Source organism: Trachinotus anak, unplaced genomic scaffold, assembly GCF_046630095.1.
Source record: "Trachinotus anak isolate AG129_WGS33_773 ecotype Australia unplaced genomic scaffold, CSIRO_AGI_Tana_v1 ptg000031l, whole genome shotgun sequence".
NCBI lineage: Eukaryota > Metazoa > Chordata > Actinopteri > Carangiformes > Carangidae > Trachinotus > Trachinotus anak.
In genome coordinates, this window is record NW_027273882.1 from 4,002,308 (window position 1) to 4,024,253 (window position 21,946).

Sequence of the window (21,946 nt, forward strand, 5' to 3'; positions counted from 1 at the left end):
GCTTGATATTCAGTAAACGTGACACTGATCTTGTTTGATATTAAAAGAAGGACTGCATTACCAACCTCCAGAGGTAGGTATGGGGGTGTCAGGTAACAGAAACAGTGTGCCCTAGGAAAATGAGTGCTGTTTTGTTTTAAAGGCAAATGGGTGGTCGCACCAAATATTGATTTGATTTAGGTTTCTTTTTCTGTGGACTGCATTTTGCATTAAGTTAATTAATAAACAGAAATTATTCGTGGGATTCTTTTTGAAAATGTAACTTACTTTTAGTGCCTCAAACTTTTGGACAGTGCAAGAAAAGACTGGTACATCGCCATTTACGAAACAATGATCTTTTATTTTGAAAGCAAGGACCTGAAGGCCCTCTACGCTTTTATTGTGGTAACTTGATTATACAACACTTCCGTTTCCGCAAGTCTAGCGCGGGTTGTTCAAAACACGGAGAAGAAACGCGGGCAGGAGAAGCAGCAGACCCGCTACAAGCTGCAGCTTTGTGTCAACATTTATCACTTTATGTAGCACGACAGAAACGTTTTCGGTAAGATATGCGGTTCTTGTTTTACGGTTGTGTTACGGTGTTTCATACTTTGCTTGTTTCTTTACGAAATGTCCTAATAACTTATAAGTAGGATTGAAATTAAGAATCATCTATTTACGAGCTATAAGAAATACAAATATGACTAGTCAGTAAAAAAAATAATAAACCGCCGGCATTATGTTATGTTTAGGCAACTATTAGTCCATATTAATACCACAGTTAGTTTGTATTGGAGACGAAAGTCGCCTTTGTATAAGCTAATCATCCCGCCAATTATCCGTTCTTGGCGACTTTTGCTCTTAAGTAAACGCTAAGCTAACATACGCTAACGTTCATGTCGCACACAATCATAACTCGGTGACGTTGAATCGTGAGTATCCTAATCTATCAATAACCTCGCAGATGTTGAGGTCTGGGCCTGTCGTTTACTGAATTAGATCCCAACCAAAATCTTTAACATGCGCTGTTATTGAGACAATTACGCCAAACTCCTGCAGAAAACCTGATAATTTATCGTCAAACAAAATGACTTTAGGTCTACGACCTTTCATGACCTCTAGTGGGACGTTTTGCGGCATTTCTTATGGCGGCGGTCATGGTTACAAAACATTAGGTCTCACTTTTATAAAAGGAAATAAAGATTTAAAGGTTAACTAGTACTCTAAAGAAAAAAAAAAACAATTAGAAAATCTGCTTGAGCAAAACATGTTGCACTAACAAATAACTAGACAACTAGTGAGTATTTAAAATCTGTCTTTAGTAAATTTAAAAAAATAAATAAATAAATTTTTACCTTCAAATTAAGATCTAGTAAATGGATGCAAATAGATGCATGTCTCAAGTTTTCATGCAACCAGTTTTGCAGTAAGATGTGAAATTAGAAATATGTTAGAGGATAAACATTTTCCTCTGTTTTCAGATGGTTAAAAACATAACTGCATGTATGTTAATAAGAGAGAGCAGCCCTCTTTGTAATATTTCAGACTGGAATGCTTCAAGTTGCATTATCTTTTATGCTCACCCAGCAGACCTGACAATGTTATTCTGTGTGTAGGTGACGATTGTGAAGATGATGCCCACTACTACCAGAAAGAGAAAGCTCTCCTCTCTGGACTCTGACAGGTTTGTTGTGGACACACAAATCTAGATCAAATTTAGACTCTTCTTTAACACTAGCCAAAGCTCCGAGATGTTCTTTCTTATGTGTGGCTTCATTTGTTTAGTGAAACAAAATAAGTATCCTGTCGTTTTTCTTCATTCAGATTTTTATTACAAGTTTTCTGGCATTTACTTTACTGGTTGCGTTTTGTTTAATATTTGCTTCACCATCTATCCTGTATATTTTTGTTTTACAATATCAATACATGCATAGACTCAGTTTCAGTATGAGAATTTATCCAAATCTAACGAGAGGTTTTCATTTGGGAAAAAGTCATGTTTGAGCTATGCCACTATTTCTCCTCTTCTGTCATTCAAACGCCAGTCACCCAGCCAAGAAGGGGGTGAGAGAGGAGATGTCCCCCGTGAAGAGGAGGTCCCCAAGAAAGCCTCTTCAGTCTCCAACCAGAGAAAGGCCAACTAGGCGTCTGGGCAAGGAGAACTCTCTTTCACCGCAGAAATCCCCACGTAGACCTGCAGGTAGGGTGGACTGGTCAAAGGCAAGCTTGCTAATTGGTTAGAGATGTGGTTCTCTGAACTTATCTATTCTGGTCTTAAAGTATTAAATGCAAACAGTTACAGAGACAGACTGCAAATTCTTCCCTCATTTTTCACCACACTCATACTCTATTTCATCATCTGTATCTGTTTTTATTCCTCTTTTTCTAGTCTCACCGGCCAAATCGCCCAGTAAATCCCCGTTCAAACCTACCATGGTTACAAGCTCCTTCTATGGCAAGAATAAGCCAGTCTATCTCACTCCACTACAGAGGAAAGCGATAAAGGAGTCTCTGCCTTCTCCTCCTCCACCTCCATCACCTCCCTCCCAGGCAAAAAAGCCAGAAAAGAAGGATAAGAAGAACGTAAAAGGAGGCAGCAAGCCGAGAAAGGTGTCTGCAGGATCTAGTAATGGGGGGACGATGGGTATCAAAAGCTTTGTAACATCCACAAAGACGATCAAGCTGTCGAAATGTAACAGCAGGTTTGTTTCCACATCCACTCACAGCTGTTATGTTGGTGCCTCTACTACGCTCTAGTTTTTTTAAACATCAAAGGTGTTTGCATTTTCCATCATGGTCTTTAATCTTGCTTTCATATTGTTGCATTATTTAATTCAACAGTGTCACTGCTAAACCAGCATCTACCACAACTGCTGCTCCTGCCAGTAGCACTAAACCAGCAGAGTCCAAGAAAGCAATCACCATCACTTTCAGCAGCCTGAAGCCCAAACCGAAGATCTTTGTCGGAGCTGCTTTCTTTGGTACAGGGAAGAAACCTACATCCATGTACAAGAAAACCACACCAAAGTCCTTGACCAGGCCAGCTTCAGTCCAGGGGAAAAATAAAGCTGCCCTGCCACAAGCAAAGAGTGAGAAAATAACGCAGCAGCAGCAGCAGCAGCAGCAGCAGCAGCAGCAGCAGCAGCAGCAGTTGCCACCATCTCTGGTGATGAACCAACAACAGACACATCCTCAAGAGGTGAGTAGAACCACTGTCTGTGTGTGTTCACACTTTGTTGGTAACATTTTTAGAAGCTCCAAATTCACGGGCCCCAATGAAATTGTGATGGACATTATTCTACTACTTTCCAAAGGAAAAAAAACATGTTAATGCATCAAGATACCAATTGGCACTTGGCAGATTATTTAATTTATCAAGATAATGATTGGCAGATTAATTAATATCAAGAATAAGTCTTCAGCGATGCCAGCAGGTATGTGAGGCTGTGCTTAAGCACAGTGGTGAAGACAAAAGCACAACACAAAAAGAAGCAAATTGAAAACAGTCTCACTCTGGAGCTTTTACTGAGGCATTTTTCCAGATGTATTTTTTACTGGAAAATCACATTAAATATTGTCATGTTGATGTGAAGTTGAAGCTATTTTATCCCGGTCGTTTCCTCCAGGCTGCTGTCCGGCCGGTCAAGGCAGAGGAGAAGCAGCCAAGCACCAAACTGAAAGCAAAGTTTGATCCGACAGACTGGATGGACTCTGTTGACGAAGAGCCTCAAACTCCACAGCCACTAAGGTTTTTTACTATTATATAAAATTTTAGCTGCCCCCTATTTGTTTTTTCACCCATATTGAAAATTAATTATTTCTGAAAGTTTAATTTGACATGTGTGAAGGTTTACACCAATTTTCTGTTTGTTTAAACTACATTTATGGTTTATGGGTAAAATGCATTGATCCAGATGATTAACAGTTATCTTCTTCCCTCAGTTCACCAAAAGTCTTGAATGAAAAATATGGGATTAACAAGAAGCTAGTGATTGTGTTGACAAGGACCCCAACACCAAGTTCTGCATCTACAGCCTTATCCACCCATACTCAGGTACAGCAGTAGTGTGCACTCACATATTCCGACATTCTGGCACTCGATCTTTTGCTTATTCTCATGAATATTGATGATGTTGCTAATTATTTAGAAAACCTTACATGTTCTGTTTTTAGAGTTTCTGCTTCTGTTGCTCATAATATTGAACTCAACTTTTTCCAGGATGATTCTCTGACAGCCGGTGGCTCTGAGCCCGTCTTTGACCTGAGTGAGATAAATCCCACCTGCACTGCCTCCAGCCCACCAAAAGGTAGCCACAGCACAAAAGTCCCAATATCGTAATACATTTAATACCAAGATCACATCCGACCACACCAACAAAGCATCTGTCACTGTTTAGTCAACGTCACTGCTTTCATCAGAGACTTTCAAAGGCTCCTGTAAAGCTTCTTTCAAACGTGTTTTTAAATGTTTCTCTTTAATCTCCACAGAATCTGCAGCAGTGTATCCAATCTTTGGCTCAGCCTCCAAGAGGTGAGACTGTGTAGTTATCAACACTTAAATGTTTGTTTTTTTTCCCCCACTTAAATCTTTATTGGAAAAAGTTTGGCTACAAGGAACAATGACAGTAACAACACAAACCTGTTTGGGAAATTCATTTATATTTTTGTAATCTATGCAGCTCTTTTCCATTTCCCAAAACACTTATTTTCTGACATTTACTAAGACTAAGAGTGATCCACGCTCCCTCCACTGTCTCTGCAGCCTAACTAAATAACGTCATCTTTGTTCTCATAAGGAAACAAATCAGATTTTTCCAGAAGAATTGTGTCTGAACTGGGGAATGTTTTTTTCCCCCAAATCATCAGTGCTTTAATGTTGAAAATTCATCATGATACAAAGGGAGATTTATGTAACACAACAAAGGGAGAAGCTGCTGTATATCAGCATATGAGGAGCTAAATCTTTGGGAGCTTTGGCTGCAGCAGATGGTGGAAAAGCTGATGGAAACATTGTTCCAACATTTTTAGTAAAGACAAAACACCAGGATTATAGGAAGCAAGAGGATGAACAAAAAGTTTTTCATGTCAGAAACACAAGCACCATTAATGATAAAACTGATGGGAAGATGACACTAATCGGTTCACTGCTTATACTTTTTATGAAATCAGGATAAATTCAACGAATCGCTAACAGGTTTATATTTATATGGATAAGTAGTCAAAGGTATTTGTTATTTGAGTGCCATGTTGATGTCCTGTAGTGTCATGTGGTACTAATGCTCTGTTTTGTGTTTTTATCCTGTAGGTTAAAGAACGCAGCTCTGCGGCCTCCAGTCTCCTGCAGCACCCCGTCTGGCACAATAGCATCACTGCAGAGTCCTCCTCCTCCAGCGAAAGAGCGAAGCGCTCGCAGGAGGAAAGAGAAGCAGGACGACGACCAGCTGATCATCGTATGTCAATGTTTTGTTTTACTACTTGATACTTGAGCCCAGCATGTTGGAGATTTTCTGAAGACAGGTTCCGACATTTTGTTTCAAAACTTTTTTTTTTAGTATGATTTTTTTTTTAATGCCACCTACAGTACATGAAAAACTTAGGATGGTACAAGGAGACGGTAGAAATTAGTGAGTAATACCAGGTTTGTTTTTTGTTGATTAATGTTTTCTGAGTGTATTTTTCTCTGTATTTTCCCATCAGGATGCAGGTCAGAAGCAGTTTGGGGCAACAACCTGCAGCTCATGTGGGATGGTGTACAGCGCCGACAACCCAGAGGACAATTTCCAACACACCCAGTTCCACCAGCGCTTCCTCGACTCCATCAAATTTGTGGTAAAACTTTGCTCCTTCCTTCCATCTCTGAACTCACAGATAAACAATTGATGAAACGATATGAGGTGCGAGTTTACAACTTAATGTACATCTGATAGTGAATTCACATAAAACAATTTTCAACATGAGTTGACCAGTTTGAGGAAAGAAAATTCAAAATAGGTTTTAAAGATTAAGACCTTATTTAAACTATAACAATGAGGCAGTTGTTTTTAAATCTGGTTACTATTCTTTTTTCTTATACAAAACTAATGTCAGATTACAGAAGAAACAAGATGTTTTCATCCCAAAACATTTTTGTTTTTGCCACTAATGCTAAAGTAAGTTATTGCTCTCTGAAGTAGTTTGGTATTTTCCAGAGGTGTTCTGCCAAAGCTGCTGGCATCAGTTTGTTTCATGGGGAGGTGAGTTTGTCCTGAGTTGTTGGCTTCTAACTGCAGCTTCTTCTCTCTGTTGTGTTTCCAGGGCTGGAAGAAGGAACGGGTGGTGGACGAGTTCTGGGATGGAAAAATTCTCCTGGTTATGCCTGATGATCCCAAATATGCCATTAAAAAGGTGTGGGTCTGAACACTGGATGCACCTCTGCATATTTCTTAGTGTGTGTGCATGTTTTTAAAAGTATGTTGTCACTAATAATCAGCAAATGCTTAAATATATAGACAATCAAATCTGTCACTGTACATAGGTTGGTGTTTTACTTAAGAGGGTGTCACTTCAGGCGGATTAAGCAAATTGTTCTTTTTTTAAACAAGCTGGTTCTTTATGACTGATTTTCATGTCCCTTTTCCTCGCTGCGGGTTTGCTTTCAGGCTGAGGATGTGCGTCGTGTAGCAGACAACGAATTGGGTTTCCAGCAGGTGACTCTGAGCAGACCCACACAGGCTAAGACCTACCTGTTCATCAACACAGAGCGAATGGTGGTGGGATGTCTCGTCGCTGAACCCATACGACAGGTAGGGCAGATTCAGCCTCATTACATTTTCCTTTGCATTTGTTCATGAAGATCTCAATACAGTGGCTCCCAATCCTGTTTGTTCAGTGTCTTGTATTGATGCTGATACACTTTTTGTCCCTTCCAGGCTTACAGAGTCCTTGAGCAGCCAGACCGACACAAGGATATGACCAAGGACGACTTTATGGAGCGACACAGAGCATGGTGCTGCTCCACTGTCCCAGAACAAGCTCTATGTGGGATCAGTCGGATCTGGGTCTTCAGCCTGGCCAGGCGGCAGGGCATCGCCACCCGCATGCTGGACACCGTCAGGTACAACATCACACCGAATCATCTATTTCTTCGTACACGTCAGCATGTTCTCAGGGTAGCCATACAAAACTATAATATTAGGAAATGACCTCAACAATTTAGATTTTGGGGTGTAAAATGTGTCAGTTAAAGGAAACTGCAGTTCAATAAATTGGGTTATATTTTCAGAGCTATGGTTCCATCAGTTGCAGACTACATTTACTGTTTATAAACAAGCTGGCAGGTTTTCCAGATTAGGTACCACTTTATTTAGATGTAATATTCAAAGTATGAGCACTTAAAATATTGCTAATAATCCCTCATTACACAGGAAAACCAAGTCAATATGTAAATTGTGGTGGATAACAAGACTTTATTACCACAAAGAATGAGATTTAATACCCGTTTCATGGTCATACCAAAATATCAAAGTGTGATGAAAACCAGTGGACTTGATATTGTCTACAATGTTGCCATGTTCAGTAATTTCTGCAATCTGTACAATTTTCTCCTAAGTAATATGATCAATGGCCAGAGCTGATGGTTTTTGTCTTTTTTTTTTTTTTTTTTTTTTCTTAACGTAGGAGCACCTTCATGTACGGCAGTCATCTAACCAAGGAGGAAATCGCCTTCTCTGACCCAACACCTGACGGTAAACTGTTTGCAACCAAGTACTGCAACACGCCGACCTTCCTAGTTTACAACTTCATTGCATGAAGTTCAGAAAGAATTTAATTATTGATTAAAGCTATAATTCAGCCTTTTGAATCAGTAATGTAAGTCCTACATATTAACAGGCAGCTGTTGAGTTGTCTTTCATATGCAAAACAATTGTTCGGGTGAGTTTGTACTGAAAAGTGTGTATAAGCATCAGCTGCATAATTATTGTGTGTTCTCATTAGGACACAGTAGGTTTAGTGTTTATGTTTCACCTGTTATGACTTGGTATTTATACTCAGTGCTGCCTGTTTTGCTGTTGAATGTTGTGTGTGTATACTGGCAGTGGTTTCAGATGTTTATATTTTACTTCATAAATCTGGAGAGATAATTTCATGTTTCTGAATATTCCCACGTAGCTAGCTTAGTCATGTTGTCTTTTGCATCAACAGAAACTGGAAGCCTCCTTTTTGATACATTCATTTAGATGTTCAGATTTTTTTTTTCTTGCTACCAGCTTGAGGTTTTCAGGCATCTTTGAAAGGAAAATGTTTATAGACACTGACCTGTTGAAAAGGTGGACACCACCATTGTTTAGGGGCATTTGTAAATAGATTTAATAAACATGTTGCCATTGTTTTTTGAACCTAGAACCTTCTGTCGCATCTGTTTGTTCCATTTCCTGGTTGTGTTGTGTTATCTTCCACAGCTCTGTGCTGTGTACTTTTTATCGATTTACACTTAAGTGACCTTCAAGCAAACTTCATCTGCTGATGAAGACCATGTGATACAGATGAAAGTGTTACAAGCAGGTTAGCGGGCCTTTGACTGGAGATCGTTTTGTCAATTGCAGTTTACGAGGTAAATTAACCACCAAGCTCAGATATTAGTATGTAGTAGACCTCGTAAACTGCAATTGACAAAACGATCTCCAGTCAAAGGCCCGCTAACCTGCTTGTAACACTTTCATCTGTATCACATGGTCTTCATCAGCAGATGAAGTTTGCTTGAAGGTCACTTAAGTGTAAATCGATAAAAAAAACCAAGTGCTCAGAAGTAAAAGTTTTAACATTTAAAGCTCCACAACAAACAAGTAGGTGAAGGTTGTTTTGTCAATAGCACAATAATAGTGTGAAATAATTTCACTCATGAGGAGTTTTACTTTGGCCACTGATCAGTAAAAGAGTACCAACGACATTAAAAAGATAAATAAAATAAAAACACAGGTTGTTGTGGGTTTTTAGTCTAATTTAGTGACAAAAATTAAAGTTTGACCAGGAAATATGAAAAGAATTTTACCAAAGTTTACAGAGGTGTAAAAGCCACAAAGATATTCAAGAGAAAGTGACAAGAAATTAAAGTTAAAAAAACATTTACACCATCAAAGTGGACAGTACAGGAGAGAAAAGACAACATACAAATAAAGATGTACAGTAAAGAGATTTCAGCCAGCCTCTGCTCCAGTGACTCAGCCGTTTCCTCACTATGTTTATGTCCTGGAGGTTGTAGTTGTTTCTAATTATTATAAAAAACTTCCCAAACAAACTGGAAAATAGGAAAAATTGGCAGGGGATTGAGGTTGTATCTCATAATCTGCCATCTTTACTATAAATCCTTCACTATCATTCCTAATTTGCAGCTTGAAAATGAAGCGTTTGTTATGTGAATCAGTTGATAACAATCACCTCAGAAGGTGTTTTCTCCAGCGGGGCGTTGCTCTCTAAAGCCTGGACGATCTGGGCGGCTGAGGGTCTTTTCTTGGGGTCTTCCTCTGTGCAGAGATAGAAGAGCTCCACCATCCTCTGGTATGAGCTGCCCAGAGCCTCGACATCCAGCGTCGGCCTCGTCCCCAACCTCTCGTAATAGGCGTCTTCATCAAAACTCATCTCCATTGAGTCCTCTGAAATACAAACACAGTAATACTGGTGTGAATGTAGCTTTTTGTTATGTCCGCAGTCAAACTGTCTTATTCTGTTTTTGCAGTGGGGCAGTGGTTCTTAACCTTTTTTTAGCTTGTGAATCCTGAAAATGTGACACTGGTCTTAGTGAAGACATGAGATGTCATCAGTTTAACCAAAGAGTCATTTTTCCTCCTCACATTAAGGAGGGGCTTTGAGGCTGAAGGAAGTGAATGTGTGAAGTATTTCACAAGGAAAATTAAGAGGTAATGTCAAAAATTAATAAAGATAACAACAAAGTTTTGGTATTTAATTGATTTTCTGCCCATCGACTAATTGATAAATCAACTACTGGTTTCAGCTTTAAATACGAGTCAGTGTAAAGGATGCAAATTTCAATGCTTTCACAACACTGCAATGGCCACACAGCGTCTCACCTTCATCTTCCTCTTCATCATCATCATCATCTTCCAGCATCTCCAGATGAGGCATAGCCAGTGTCATCATCTCCCAGAGAGTTAGACCATAAGCGAAGATGTCAGCCTTGTCGCTGATCTCTCCTTCCTCCTCCAGAGCCTCCTTCGGCTTCCATGGCTCTGTGCCGATGTACTCCGCCTTTGGATCTGACACTGAGAAAAATAAAAACATCTTTAATAAAAACTCAAATCTGACTGGACAACAATTCATGTACAAACCAAACATAGTTTGTCTTTGTTGCCTCAATGGCTTAACCCAAAAAAAAAAAAGCTTGTGATCTTCGGCCCTGTTGAGAATTGCTACAAATCAAGAGCCAGAAGTTTGCAATTAGTTTAAATGAAATCCAATGGGAGAGACCCCACTGGCCAATGACATGTATGCACAAGACAAGGCAAAGCATGAAAGACAAGAATTTATGTTTCTGTCTGGGCAGAGAAACAAAGTAAATCAGCTGCTGTAAACAGTTGTCTGTGTCCAAACTTTCTCTGCCAATTCTGTGCTTTAATCCATGATTAAACCCACTTGTGTCCACACCCATGCACCTATTATTGTCTCCACTGTTTGATCAATAAAACATGAGAAAACAGGGAACATGCCCATTACAGTCTCCCACAGAACAAGGTAATGTCATCAACTGCTTTGTTTTGTCCAACCAGCAGCCCAAAATCCAAAGACATTGAGTTTCCTGTTCTGCCGAGACAAGAATAGGCAACTACTTTTTCACATGACTTCTGCTTGAAGAAATTTCGAACGTCAAAATAAAACAGTCGCCTATTCGTTAAACATTAGACGCCCATTGCCTGGGGTAAAATTAATGTGAGACCGTTTATCTGATGGTACGATTACTGTAGAGTTGATCAATTCCACACTGGTAGGCCATTATCTTTGGTTTCAATAAAGTTAGCTAAAAACTACCCTAACCAGCTGTTCTGGGAAATTACTGAACCTTTAAAAAATAAAGGTATATTTAGAGATAATTACATCTGTAGTGGGAACCAACTGTCTCAGGAGTGACACAGTCAGGCTGGGGAAGCTGGAAGGTTAATGTGATATGGGATTTGCTGACAATAAATTTTCATTTTCACCTTGAAGGTAATAAATATTGGCCCAAACGCGTCAGTGTCAGCCCTCAACAATATTTGCCCTGCCAAAGATGATATCCTCTACTATGACACCTTTTAGCTGATTATCTCAGGTCTGACTTTCAGACAAAATCTCTACTATTTCAGACTCAAATTTTCTGACTCAAAAATGTGCAGCTGTTTGTTTTTGTCAATATGTGTTTATGATCACATGCACCTACCACAAATGAAAAAGTAGTCATACGCACAAAATCAGTACTGAACTCCCTAACCCCACTTTCCCTCTCTCCACCCATCACACAGAGTACAGCATTGTGTTTTCAGATCAAAGCTATGTGAATGATTTCATCAGGCGTGCCATGACTGAGGGAAAATCATTACCTCTCATGTTCTCATCCAGCTGCAGAGACACACCCACGTCGCAGATCTTGACAGTCTCGAAGTCGCCTTTAATGACCACGTTACAGGACTTCATGTCGCCGTGCAGCAGCTTCTTCTCATTGTGAAGATACTGCAGAGAGAAACAAGCCTTCTATTGCTCCTGTGTTTGCTTTGTTAAACCATCATCAATCCTAAAATTAAATTAAAAGATCCTGTTCACTGAGTTTTTTTTAAGCTGCCGATACTTTCCTTGTCAGGTTATTCCTAACTTAATATTCTGCATTTAGCCTCCTAATATATGCAAATCAAGCAGGGGGCAGGCCATTAGATTTTATTAGATTTTTCACTTTAAGGATACTGAAGGATAATTTATAAATGTAATACAACAAGTCTACAATAAATCCTTTCTTCATGAAGCTTATGATGTTCAGTTTTTATGTAAACTGTTTTACAGAGGTGCCGATTCAACTTTATGATCATTTTGAAGGCTGTAGTTTGAGGGTATAGTTGAAGTAGACTGTATTTGTATTCAGATCAATGAGAATATCTGATGCAGATATGACACATTAACACCAGGTAAACAAGATCTACCTGCAGGCCACGAGCCACATGCAGCGCCACTTTTTCAATGTTGGCAGCAGGGAAAGCTTTCAGGCCGTCCTCTCTCCTCTTCTCTATGAGGTCGTTGAGGGACTGCTCTCCTCCATACTCCATGGCCAGGCACTTGGAGCCGTCTTTGGCAGTGGCAAAGGCACGGAAACCTCAATATTGAGAAATGGACAAAGAATTAACACAGAATAAAGCACAAGTAAACTGAGGATGACACAAGAAAATAAAAATGATGTGAAATGTGTTATTACTTCCAACAGTTTGCTGCCACACTTGTCCCCTCAAACTGAATTTTAATAAGTAAATAGTGAAGTAACAATTGCTTGTATTTTTTCTGCAAACATTAAACATTTACAAGACTGATAAAAAGAGATTGAACACAAATGAAGGAATCCAGTATCCGGTATGTGGGAAACCATTTGTGTCTCTGTTCCTCTGGGGTATTCATCATTACATTTTTTTAATACTACGAGCTATAAACAAGTCTTAAACTGTTGGGAGGTCGTCATCAACCATGTTTCTACGGTTTGTATCTGACTTGTTCCCCTCAAGAGGAGGTAATGTGATGGTGATGTGTCTGACAAAAAGCAACATAAATGTAGTTGTCTATTTAACTTATCAGGCACTCAGGGATTAACAGTGTCATTGTAGAAGCATTACTTTGCAGCTCTCTTAATAACATACATGCACTGGTTGCCTCCCCCTGCGACAAGAAACCACGTGTTTATCACTGTCTTATCGACAGTGATAAATTTACTGACATTTAAAGTGACCTTATACGCCCTCCTTGTTGTGCAGTTTTCTGTGTGAACCTGAGCCTCCCTTCTCTTTTGCTGATTTAAAAAAAAAAGTCTTACCAACGATGTTTGGATGATTGATTCCCTTCAGGACCTTTGCCTCCTCGTTCAGGCGCTTCTGGTAAACAGCCACCTGCTTGGCTGCGCATTTGCTGTTGATCTTCTTCACAGCCCAGGGAGACGCATTCAGCTTTTCCATTCTGAAATAATCAGTTCAACAATACTTTGTTAAAGTATATTGTTTTAATTTTATTTATACACAGACACTGCATATGCAGTAGCTTGAAAAAAGTCACTATTTAACAATGTTTAATGCTGAGGAAGCGTTACGGGAAACTTTTTTTTTCACTTTCATAGAGAGAATAGCATAAAACTTCATTTATTTATTGTACTCTTGTTTATTAAAAACACACATCTCATTCAGCAAGACATAAAGATGATTAGGGCCTCAACTAACAATTATTTTCATTATTGACTTTCTTGATTAACTGGTTAATTGTTAGGTCTACTAAATGTTAAAAAGAAATGCCCATAACGATTCCCTTGAGCCTAAGCTGACATCTTCAAAAAGATTGTTTTGTCTGACCAACAGGCCAAAACCTAAACACATTCAGTTTGTAATGAAAAGCAAAACAATTCATTAATCCACCTATTTACCTTTAACAAATGTGCAGTGTCAAAGCTTTCGTTTTGCATGGATTTAGTATGTAAAATGTCTCCTTATTCCAACAATATTCTTCTAGTGAAATACACAATGCAAGCAGCGCTGCAACTGATGATTATTTTCATTATTAATTAATCTGTCAACTATTTTCTCAATTAACTGATTAGTTGTCTCAAAAAAATGCCAGAAAATGGTGCAAAATATATATTCCCAAAATGTAAGGCAATATTTTAAGTTTGTTTTGTTTGACAAACAGTTCAAAAGCCAAACTAAATAAATCAACAAATATTCATATTTAAGATGCTAGAACCAGTGAATTTTAGCAGTGATTTACAAAAAATACTGCAAAATTTATTACCTGGGATAATAACCTGAGTGTAAACCCATCAATGTTATATTTATTGTCTAATTATAGAAAACAACAGACCTGTTCATGAGGTAAACATTGACTCCAGTCCCACAGCCCAACTTCTTCATGAAAGGTGAAGATGGGATTGTGATGGGAGTGCCTCCATGGCCTCCCACACTCTTCACTCGGACGGTTTTAGGGGTCTTGAATGCGCCCTCGTCGGTGCATGTGGTAGAGGAAGCCATTCTGTCACAGAAAAACAAAACAGTGAAGATGCAACAACACATAGCAGGATAGAGTGAATACACTAAACTCGACTATACTGTGCAGCACTGAATTAACTGAGCAGCATTATCCACTCACCTAAATGTGGTAAATTGGATTAACTGACAGGCTTTTACTATAAAGTGATTTCATTTGGAAAAGTTGGAGTTTCGTGAAAGGAAGTGGTATTTTCAGTATTTGGTATAAGCCGAAATGAAATCTGAAATATTTCATATTCTACTTAGTATAAATATAGTATAAATATAAAGCTGTCTTTGTCTATAATTAAAGAAAACGACAATAAAGCGCTAAATTATGAATGGAGCCTGGTATGATGACTTTCAGTAATGGCGTCGTGAAGTAAAATGTCTTCACAATTTTACGTTGAGAAGTAATCGTGTCAGTGTTTGCCAGCTGCGAATTTAAAATAACAAATAACAAATAACTCTAAGATATGTTGTTCGTCAACAATACAACACTGTTAAGCAACATTTAGCCAACGGCAGACATTGTAGACCGTGGAGTTAGCTTTTGATGCTACATCATTTGACAACTTACTGAAGTTGGGTGTCGACAGTCCGTTTAAATTTGTCTTTGTTTCGTTTTGAGTCTGATATATTTATCATTTTTGCCCAAAACTGAGACTTTACCTGCTTTTTCTTTCGCTGTCACAACAACACTTCTGCAGCTAACCCGCGCCGAACATTCAAACTGATGCGAAGCACAAAGTACGGAAACCGCAGACGGACAAACTTAACGCAAGTCGTTTGTGAAGGACAACGAAGCACAAAGAAGCACAAACTACTATTTTTTGTTTTTCTTTAACACACGTTAGAAGTATAAAGTATTTACTATATAAAAGACGGCAAAAATTAGTTGAAAGATAACTGTTTAAATAAAAATAAAGTTGCAGTAGAGCTATTTCACCAGCTGAGGTCAGTCACGTTATAAAAACTATAACAAAAGAAAACTCAGGTGCAGGTGTTTATATTCCTGACAAAAAATGTGGCAGGCTACTACTAGCAGGTTGCAATGAATAACTTATGAATGAGTAAATAATGAATAATAATGAATGAGTTCTGCTAAACTGATGTAAATGTATGGAGAGATCAGCTTAAACCAATTCTAGCCTTCATATTGGTTAGCATTGTTTTCATTATTATGTTAATTTTACATGTATTAAATTCACAGGCAACTATCAGCAGTCATTCATTCAACTTATCATCTCAAGTTAAAGGCCTCAAGTTACAACAACTCATGTTTTAAGTCTTGAAGGGGTCTGAAAAAAAACCAAAAAAACCAAAAAAACAAGAACAGCTAAATTGAATCAACTTGACATTAATAACAGGCTACTTATATTAAATTAACAAGAAAATATTATCTCCTTGTCATCGACTCTTGTGATGATCTAAAGTTGTTACACCACCTCAGTTACACATGTGGGCAGTAAGAGCAAGTTGAGAAGAGATTTGTGTCACCTTCATTACTGCATGTGTCTGTTCTCTCTCTAACATCAGCAACTTGTCTGAAAGAATTTCCTCGCTGGTGATGGCGAAGCTGACCTCGACCTCCACTCTCATGATCCCATTTTTGTTTCATCTCCTTCACTAACTGCAGATGTTCCCAGCCCAGTCTCCTCATTGTGTGGAGGGATAACCGTTCCATTATGAGGAAGAGGAGCAGGAATGTGGTCTGATGACAAATGAACATGGAAGGAAAGACTGGGACTATTGCTTTCTCTCTCTGTGTTTCTCCCCATTTCTTGTTCCCCTAAAGGGGAATGAGCTCATGTTTGAGCACATGTTGTGGTGCACTTTATAGAATAAGGATGAGTTACTTTATGGTCAGACTGCAGAGAAATATGCAGAGAGAACGAGAAGAGGATGATCAGATGAAGAACAAAAATATAATTTCATGTAGCATGAATTGTAGCATAATTAATGTATTCAAATACAAAAATAAGAGGAATGGTGTGTGCATCAACTCCTTTTTGTTATGTCAGTTATATGGATAATTCATACATCCTACAGCAGGTTTATATGTAGTTAACGAAAATCTTACAGTTGTAGTTTTAATATATTGCTTGGAATTCTTTTTTTGCATGTTTCACTCACCCTTTTGAAATTCTTCTGTGTTTCTGTGCATTTGAATGTGAGTTTTCTGTGCTTTGATGTTTGATGTGTGATTGCATGTCATTTCATAAAATGCTAATATTGCACTGATAGTCAGGATTACTACAATTTTACACAAACAATATTAAACTCACTGGTTCTGATATGTAGACGACACAGGGGTCAAAGAATACGTTAATAGAGTAAACTCAAAACAAATGGATATAACTAAATGCTAAGTTTACTAAAGGGGGAGGTGGCTAGAAAAGAGCTGAAAAACAATTTCCTTTCATAATGGAGATCTGAGCTGGTCAGAGCAAACAGAAGGGCACTTAGAGGTAAAATAAAAAGAGCCAAATGAGAATAAGAATTACTGAAACAACAGCACATTCATTTGTCATGTGTTCCTGGGGTTAAACATGATCAAACTGGGGTCTAGGTAAATCTGATGCCTGAGTCAGAGATCCATCCTACCAACCGTCTACAAATGTGTAATAGGATTCCACTTGCATACCTTTACATTTTACTGTATCAAATAAGAAGAAGTAAAATCTTACCTTCCTGGAGGATAAACGAAACCATGCTGAGCTGAACCAAACGGGCTTCGCAGTCTTTGTTCTGACTGTCGGCCATGTGTGTCGGTGGGACATCAGGTGATTTTTCAGCCAATCATCTCTACATCTGCTTCACATGTGGAAACATTCATACTTGTAATTACACTTCAGAGCTGTCAGTCACATCACATACATGGTGCACACATCCAGGTGCGTCTGTGCCTGTGATTATGTGTGCGATTCTCTCTCTCACACACGTGTCCAACTCAACTTCCTCCCTCTCTATTCACCTGTTGACATGTTAAAAAAAGTCACCTCTCTCAGTGTTATCAGGAATAACAAAGTTCACCTGTTTCAACAAATCTACATTTTATTATTTCAGCAGTGCATATACAGCATTTTAGTGGTACAAAAATCAACAGAACATTAAGTAAAAAGTCGAGTTTTTTAAGCAAATGTATTTTCTTTACATAATTGTGTTTAGCTGTTTACTTTTGTATGCATGTTGTTAACTCCATAGCCCTTATATGTGTTATGACCAGCACAAAAAAAATATATGCAGAAATGCTTAGAGTTATTATGTCAAAGTTGCATATAGAAAGGTCTTAGTACAACCAAGTATACATTAAAAACCAAACACTTTAAAATCTTACCCTGGAAAAACACATTTAAGTGGTTAAGTGCACTTGGTTTAGCAATGTGTTCTTACTTACTTATGGCATTGGGGTGCATTACATTTCAAAGTATTTCAATGATTTGACCCCATGAGGCTGAAGCACTGATCTGAGGTCAGAGGAACCTCTAACTAATCAGGAAATCACATCACAACTGTTTTATCCTGCTGATATCTGACATGCTAAAACTCAACCTGGAGGCAACGTCAGTCAAAATACTTTTAGCCATGAGAAGAGGGCAGAGCACTTGTCCCACAGCCTGAAACCACCAGGACATACTCTGAACACAACAAGCAAACTTTAAACAGCTGCAGTAACTTCAGGCATCTCACGAAACAGCAGAAACACCATTGGATCACGACTCCAGAAGGTGCTGGCAGTGTGACAGGAGCCGTCATTTAATTGAATGCAACCTGTCAAAGTCGTCACCTATTAGTCCTGCATTATGTCAATGAATGACCTTTAGGAAAAACTGTGGAGACGCCTCCACCAGCTCCTGTTTTTAATATGATGACTCCACCAGAGCAGTGCCCTCTGCTGACAGATTAGCAAATCGCTGGAAGCCGTTCGACAAATAAAAGCAGATCTTCACATTTGAAAAGCTGAAGCCAGAGAAAAGTGTTTTGGCTTGAAAATGACTTAAACTATTACACCATTATCAAAATTCTTGCTAATTAATTTTCTGACTAATAATTTCAGCTCGAATGAGTAATATAATAACATTCAACTGGGATCTTTCCAGCAGCCACATACTATAGTGTTGGTGTCATTAAGTCCCAGCAGTCACAGTGAGAAACAATTATAAGTATTATTGCTTTTATAAAACAGTTTCCAAACTTGTGACAAAGTGAAACATTTTCAGCATTAAGGATGAGTAAGTGAAAATGAAGAAGATAACAAACTAGCTTCCTGGAAACCCAAAGAGTTGTCAATGCTGTTCATTATTGGGCCTAATAATTGTATGTATTGTAATATGTTGTAAACAATACAATAAAAAGGTATGTGGTAATGCAGACATGCAAAATGATCACAGTTTTCTGTGAAGTTACTTCATCACAAGTCTTTGTGAAATTATACCTGTTTTTGTGTTTAGCACAAGCAGTTGAGTGAGTTATTCAATCAAATTTTGAAGAAAAAAACACAAGGAAAACACGTTACCCACGATTCCCTTTTGTTTTGCTATAGCTTAGTCTATTGGGTCTGGTTCCTCAGATCATTTTCCCTTTTCCAAAACTCCCTTTTCCCCCTTTCCTTCCTTAATTTGTCCTCTTCTGTGGCAGAGTTGTGGTTTGAAGCAGAAACCTAGACCAACACCAAGGCACTTTAACATGAGGTAGAAAAAGTTTTTCTGAGCTTGGTTTTCTGGCTGTGGTGCCATGAAAAGTCCAATTTATATCCAAAACATTATTTTCTCCTCTCACTTGAACACGAAATTTCACGTCATCATCATCTTTGCAGATTCACTTTCATTAAAAGTTAGTGGGCCAGTGACTTTTTGATTTGTTTAAAGTAGGACAGTTTACACAGATGAGTTTCACTACAGATTATAGGAGAATTCAACTACAGCCCTTGGGGGAAAGGTTTTAGTGAGTTTGCCAAATTTTGAGGTGCACTAAAAATGTTTTTCTTCCCCTCTTCAAATATAAAACATGACTGGGTAAAGAGACAAGTTCCTACGTTTATTTTATTCCAACCTTGGTGTATTCGCTCTAAGCTCAGTTGAGAAGTGAGCCAGGACACTTGGGAGGTACCAGCTTTTTTGGATTTGAGAGCAGCTATAAAGATTAAACCCCCCTGAGAGAGGCATAAAACTAAGAAGAAAAAGCTTCTATGTTATGGTTGTATTGGTGTGTGTGTGTGTGTGTTTGTGTGTGTGCCTCCATACGCATGTCCATTAATGCTGAAACAACCCAAGTTTTGGCAGAAAACACTGACAGACCCACCGTTATAAATTGTACAGGGCAGGCGTCCATGCATCCATCTGTTTATACTCATCTGTTCTCTCTTCTTCATAATTGCTTCATCTGTCAACTGTAGTGCCTGTTAACCATTTCCAAAGTATGTTCGTTGCAGGTTTTCTTTTTAATTCCCCTTTTTTGTCTTGTATAAATTTAAAGCACACAGTAAGCACTGATCTGGTGATTTGCAGCGATGTCAGGGTTAAAACTGTGCTAAAAAGCTGCAGTAATACATTTTTGCCCACTGCTGGATCTAATACACATATTCTCTATTACTGGCTTATAAAGTTTTTAAAGTTTAAATTTATTTACACATCAGAGTAACATTCATTTAAAATCATGTTATTGGCCACCTGATGAATGTAAATCCTAAAACTGAATCTCCTTTTAGCTGTTTGCTCTTCATCAACTCAGCTTGCGCTGCGAGCTTGAAAATAAACTGTCACTTTCACTTAAAGGTGTTTTTGACCATTAGTGGTGCTGTGGGGTGTGAGTGATGAGTGGGTCCCTGTTTTGTTTGTATCATGCACATACTCAAGCATGTAAGCGGCGCAATACACGGTCTTGCTTCAAATCTGCAGCTGGCATTTGTTAGAGCTGAAGGAGGAACACTGAATGTAAACAGAACTTCCATTCAGGCACCTTTACTTCAGGTAAATCTGCAAAAACTGAGTTTTTTTCTCTTTTTTTCTCCACTTGGGGCCAGATGATGAACTTGTTGGTTGCATATTTACACATTCAGCAGTTACAGGGCAACATTACCATTTATCTGGAGTCGTGTTTCCCTCCACCTGATGAATGTAAGTCCAGTATTCACTCTCTTTTAGCTCGGTTTTCGTCTCTGCTGTTGCCTGAGGAAAATATCGGACTCTTTAGCTGCTAAATGCTCCACTATGTTCACTAGCTGGTCTCTAACTGTGTATGTCTGCTGTTTGGTGCTGATCAGGTAGTGTGCTGGGAGTTTTTAGAGCTTTTTCAGTGAAAACAGCTGCCTGTTGTGGCCAAAAATGACCCTGCAGCAAGAGTGAACAAAAACAGTAAAGTTGTGGGCTGAACAGCTGAACTCATTTTTTTACATCTGATACATTATTATTATTAAAATATTGAGTTGGTTTAAAGTAAAAATTGCAACAGTTTTTAAGTTTAAAAAAGATGTTTAAAATTTAAGCTCACGGTTGCAAATCACCAAATGACTGCTTACCGAGCAACGCTGTATGATAGATATGATAAGACAACACTGTGGTATGCTTAGCAAAAGCCATTCCTGCATAATACTGAGAAGAGCAGCTGCCTGTAAATGAAAAATCAGTTCATCGATGAAACAGTCTTGTCAGTTTCGTTATGTGCCGCTTCAGCTCCTCAGCATCTTGGAGACAACAGCTGACGAATGAAGGCTCTCGAATGAAGAAGTTGTTGGATCAGTTTGACTCCACACTGGAGGAAAAAACAGCAAACTTACTCCAGACAAGCCTCTGAGGGCAACTTCACCTTACTCCTATAAAAGCTGACCTCCTTCATTGAAGACAGGGGAGCTCTGTAATTCAGTCCTGGTGAAGAGTCCCATCTTGTGATCATCCCTCTGCGCAGCAACTCAATAAAAACATAACTTTGTTGCTCAAAGTCTTAAAAAATGTGTCCTTTTCATAGCCCCATGATTCAGTCTTGTGGCTAAAACTGTCACATGTTTAGTGGTGAACTTCTTAAAAAAAAAAAAAAAAAAAAAAAAAAGCTGGTAAGAAGTTGTGCACTTTGTAGCTTCTTAAAAGTTCAAGGCACAGTTTGAGGAGATGTTCGGCCGCTGCAGCTGGACCAGGATCGTGAAGGTCTAGACGGTGCAGGTCACACCAGCGTCCTCGACGTGGCCGCAGTTGGTTTTACCCCAGCCAGAGAAGTTACACTGGTGGATGGCGTCCTCATTCCCTACACATGCGACGTCGTCCATCCAGATCAGACCAGTACCTGCACAGAAAGAGGGAGAACGTTAAAAAGAGCCTGGTGTCTCTGCTTTGATGTTGTGTGGGTTTTCCTCAGCTTTCTGCACAGTGTCGTTGTCAATTTTCTGTATCAGTCGGCTCACATAGAAACGTTTATTTACATGTGAACACGACACGTAAATATAGGTAATGTTTAAGCTCTGATGTCATCACTCCCACATGTGATTGCTACCTTAAGTCGGAGGTAGGCTGACTGCCTGAACTGGTTCACCGGTTTTGCTCCATTGATCTGAGAGCTTGTTTTTGCCACGTTTTTATTTCCTCCCATCTTTTTTCATTTGTATCTCACATCTTTTCCCCATCCTGTTTTCCAAATTCTTTTTTCTGTCAATATTTTGCCCATTGTTAAGAGAAAACCGAATGAATATATGCAAAAAAGTTCATAGATTTGCTTTCCAAGCCACTCAATGAGAGGCTCCCATCTAG

At 38.8% G+C, this 21,946-nt stretch overlaps 3 protein-coding genes across 7 annotated transcripts in view; 1 reads left to right on the forward strand and 2 right to left on the reverse strand.

Annotated features, from left to right (window-relative positions):
- Positions 1-404: 404 nt before the first annotated feature.
- Positions 405-8,361, forward strand: esco2 (establishment of sister chromatid cohesion N-acetyltransferase 2). 4 transcript variants are annotated; one of them, XM_071467407.1, is made up of 16 exons: positions 405-541; positions 1,596-1,663; positions 2,025-2,179; positions 2,369-2,681; positions 2,821-3,081; positions 3,112-3,178; positions 3,606-3,727; positions 3,922-4,033; positions 4,199-4,286; positions 4,468-4,510; positions 5,285-5,429; positions 5,677-5,808; positions 6,274-6,363; positions 6,618-6,761; positions 6,888-7,072; positions 7,636-7,918. In XM_071467407.1, exons 2-16 carry the CDS (start codon positions 1,611-1,613, stop codon positions 7,766-7,768), a joined length of 2,043 nt encoding a protein of 680 aa, XP_071323508.1. In that variant the 5' UTR covers positions 405-541; positions 1,596-1,610; the 3' UTR covers positions 7,769-7,918. The 4 variants fall into 4 exon arrangements, with proteins under 4 accessions (XP_071323508.1, XP_071323509.1, XP_071323506.1 ...); XM_071467408.1 differs by having other exon boundaries at positions 3,115-3,178; XM_071467405.1 differs by having other exon boundaries at positions 2,821-3,178; positions 7,636-8,361.
- Positions 8,362-8,938: 577 nt separating this feature from the next.
- On the reverse strand, positions 8,939-14,997 carry pbk (PDZ binding kinase). 2 transcript variants are annotated; one of them, XM_071467411.1, is made up of 7 exons: positions 14,880-14,997; positions 14,044-14,211; positions 13,013-13,152; positions 12,138-12,307; positions 11,547-11,676; positions 10,044-10,235; positions 8,939-9,608 (listed from the first exon to the last, which is right to left on the reverse strand). In XM_071467411.1, exons 2-7 carry the CDS (start codon positions 14,208-14,210, stop codon positions 9,376-9,378), a joined length of 1,032 nt encoding a protein of 343 aa, XP_071323512.1. In that variant the 5' UTR covers position 14,211; positions 14,880-14,997; the 3' UTR covers positions 8,939-9,375. The 2 variants fall into 2 exon arrangements, with proteins under 2 accessions (XP_071323512.1, XP_071323511.1); XM_071467410.1 differs by having other exon boundaries at positions 9,241-9,608; positions 14,788-14,928.
- A 2,245-nt stretch (positions 14,998-17,242) lies between these two features.
- scara5 (scavenger receptor class A, member 5 (putative)) overlaps positions 17,243-21,946 on the reverse strand; it is an 81,447-nt gene continuing 76,743 nt past the window's right edge. The window contains exon 12 of the mRNA XM_071467554.1: positions 17,243-21,485. Coding sequence (XP_071323655.1) covers positions 21,352-21,485 — 134 coding nt within the window. The 3' untranslated portion in view covers positions 17,243-21,351. The remainder of the gene's footprint in view (positions 21,486-21,946) is intronic.

Bases quoted from the DNA above. Each gene is read 5' to 3' on its own strand.
- esco2 (XM_071467405.1), top strand. From the start codon at position 1,611: ATGATGCCCACTACTACCAGAAAGAGAAAGCTCTCCTCTCTGGACTCT. The intron at 2,682-2,820 runs GTTTGTTTCCAC...TTAATTCAACAG, and splicing joins CTGTCGAAATGTAACAGCAG to TGTCACTGCTAAACCAGCAT. The intron at 4,034-4,198 runs GTACAGCAGTAG...AACTTTTTCCAG, and splicing joins CCTTATCCACCCATACTCAG to GATGATTCTCTGACAGCCGG.
- pbk (XM_071467410.1), bottom strand. From the start codon at position 14,855: ATGATAAATATATCAGACTCAAAACGAAACAAAGACAAATTTAAACGG. The intron at 10,236-11,546 runs GTAATGATTTTC...TATTTTTCTCAG, and splicing joins GCTGGATGAGAACATGAGAG to TGTCAGATCCAAAGGCGGAG. The intron at 9,609-10,043 runs GTGAGACGCTGT...TTTGTATTTCAG, and splicing joins TGATGAAGAGGAAGATGAAG to AGGACTCAATGGAGATGAGT.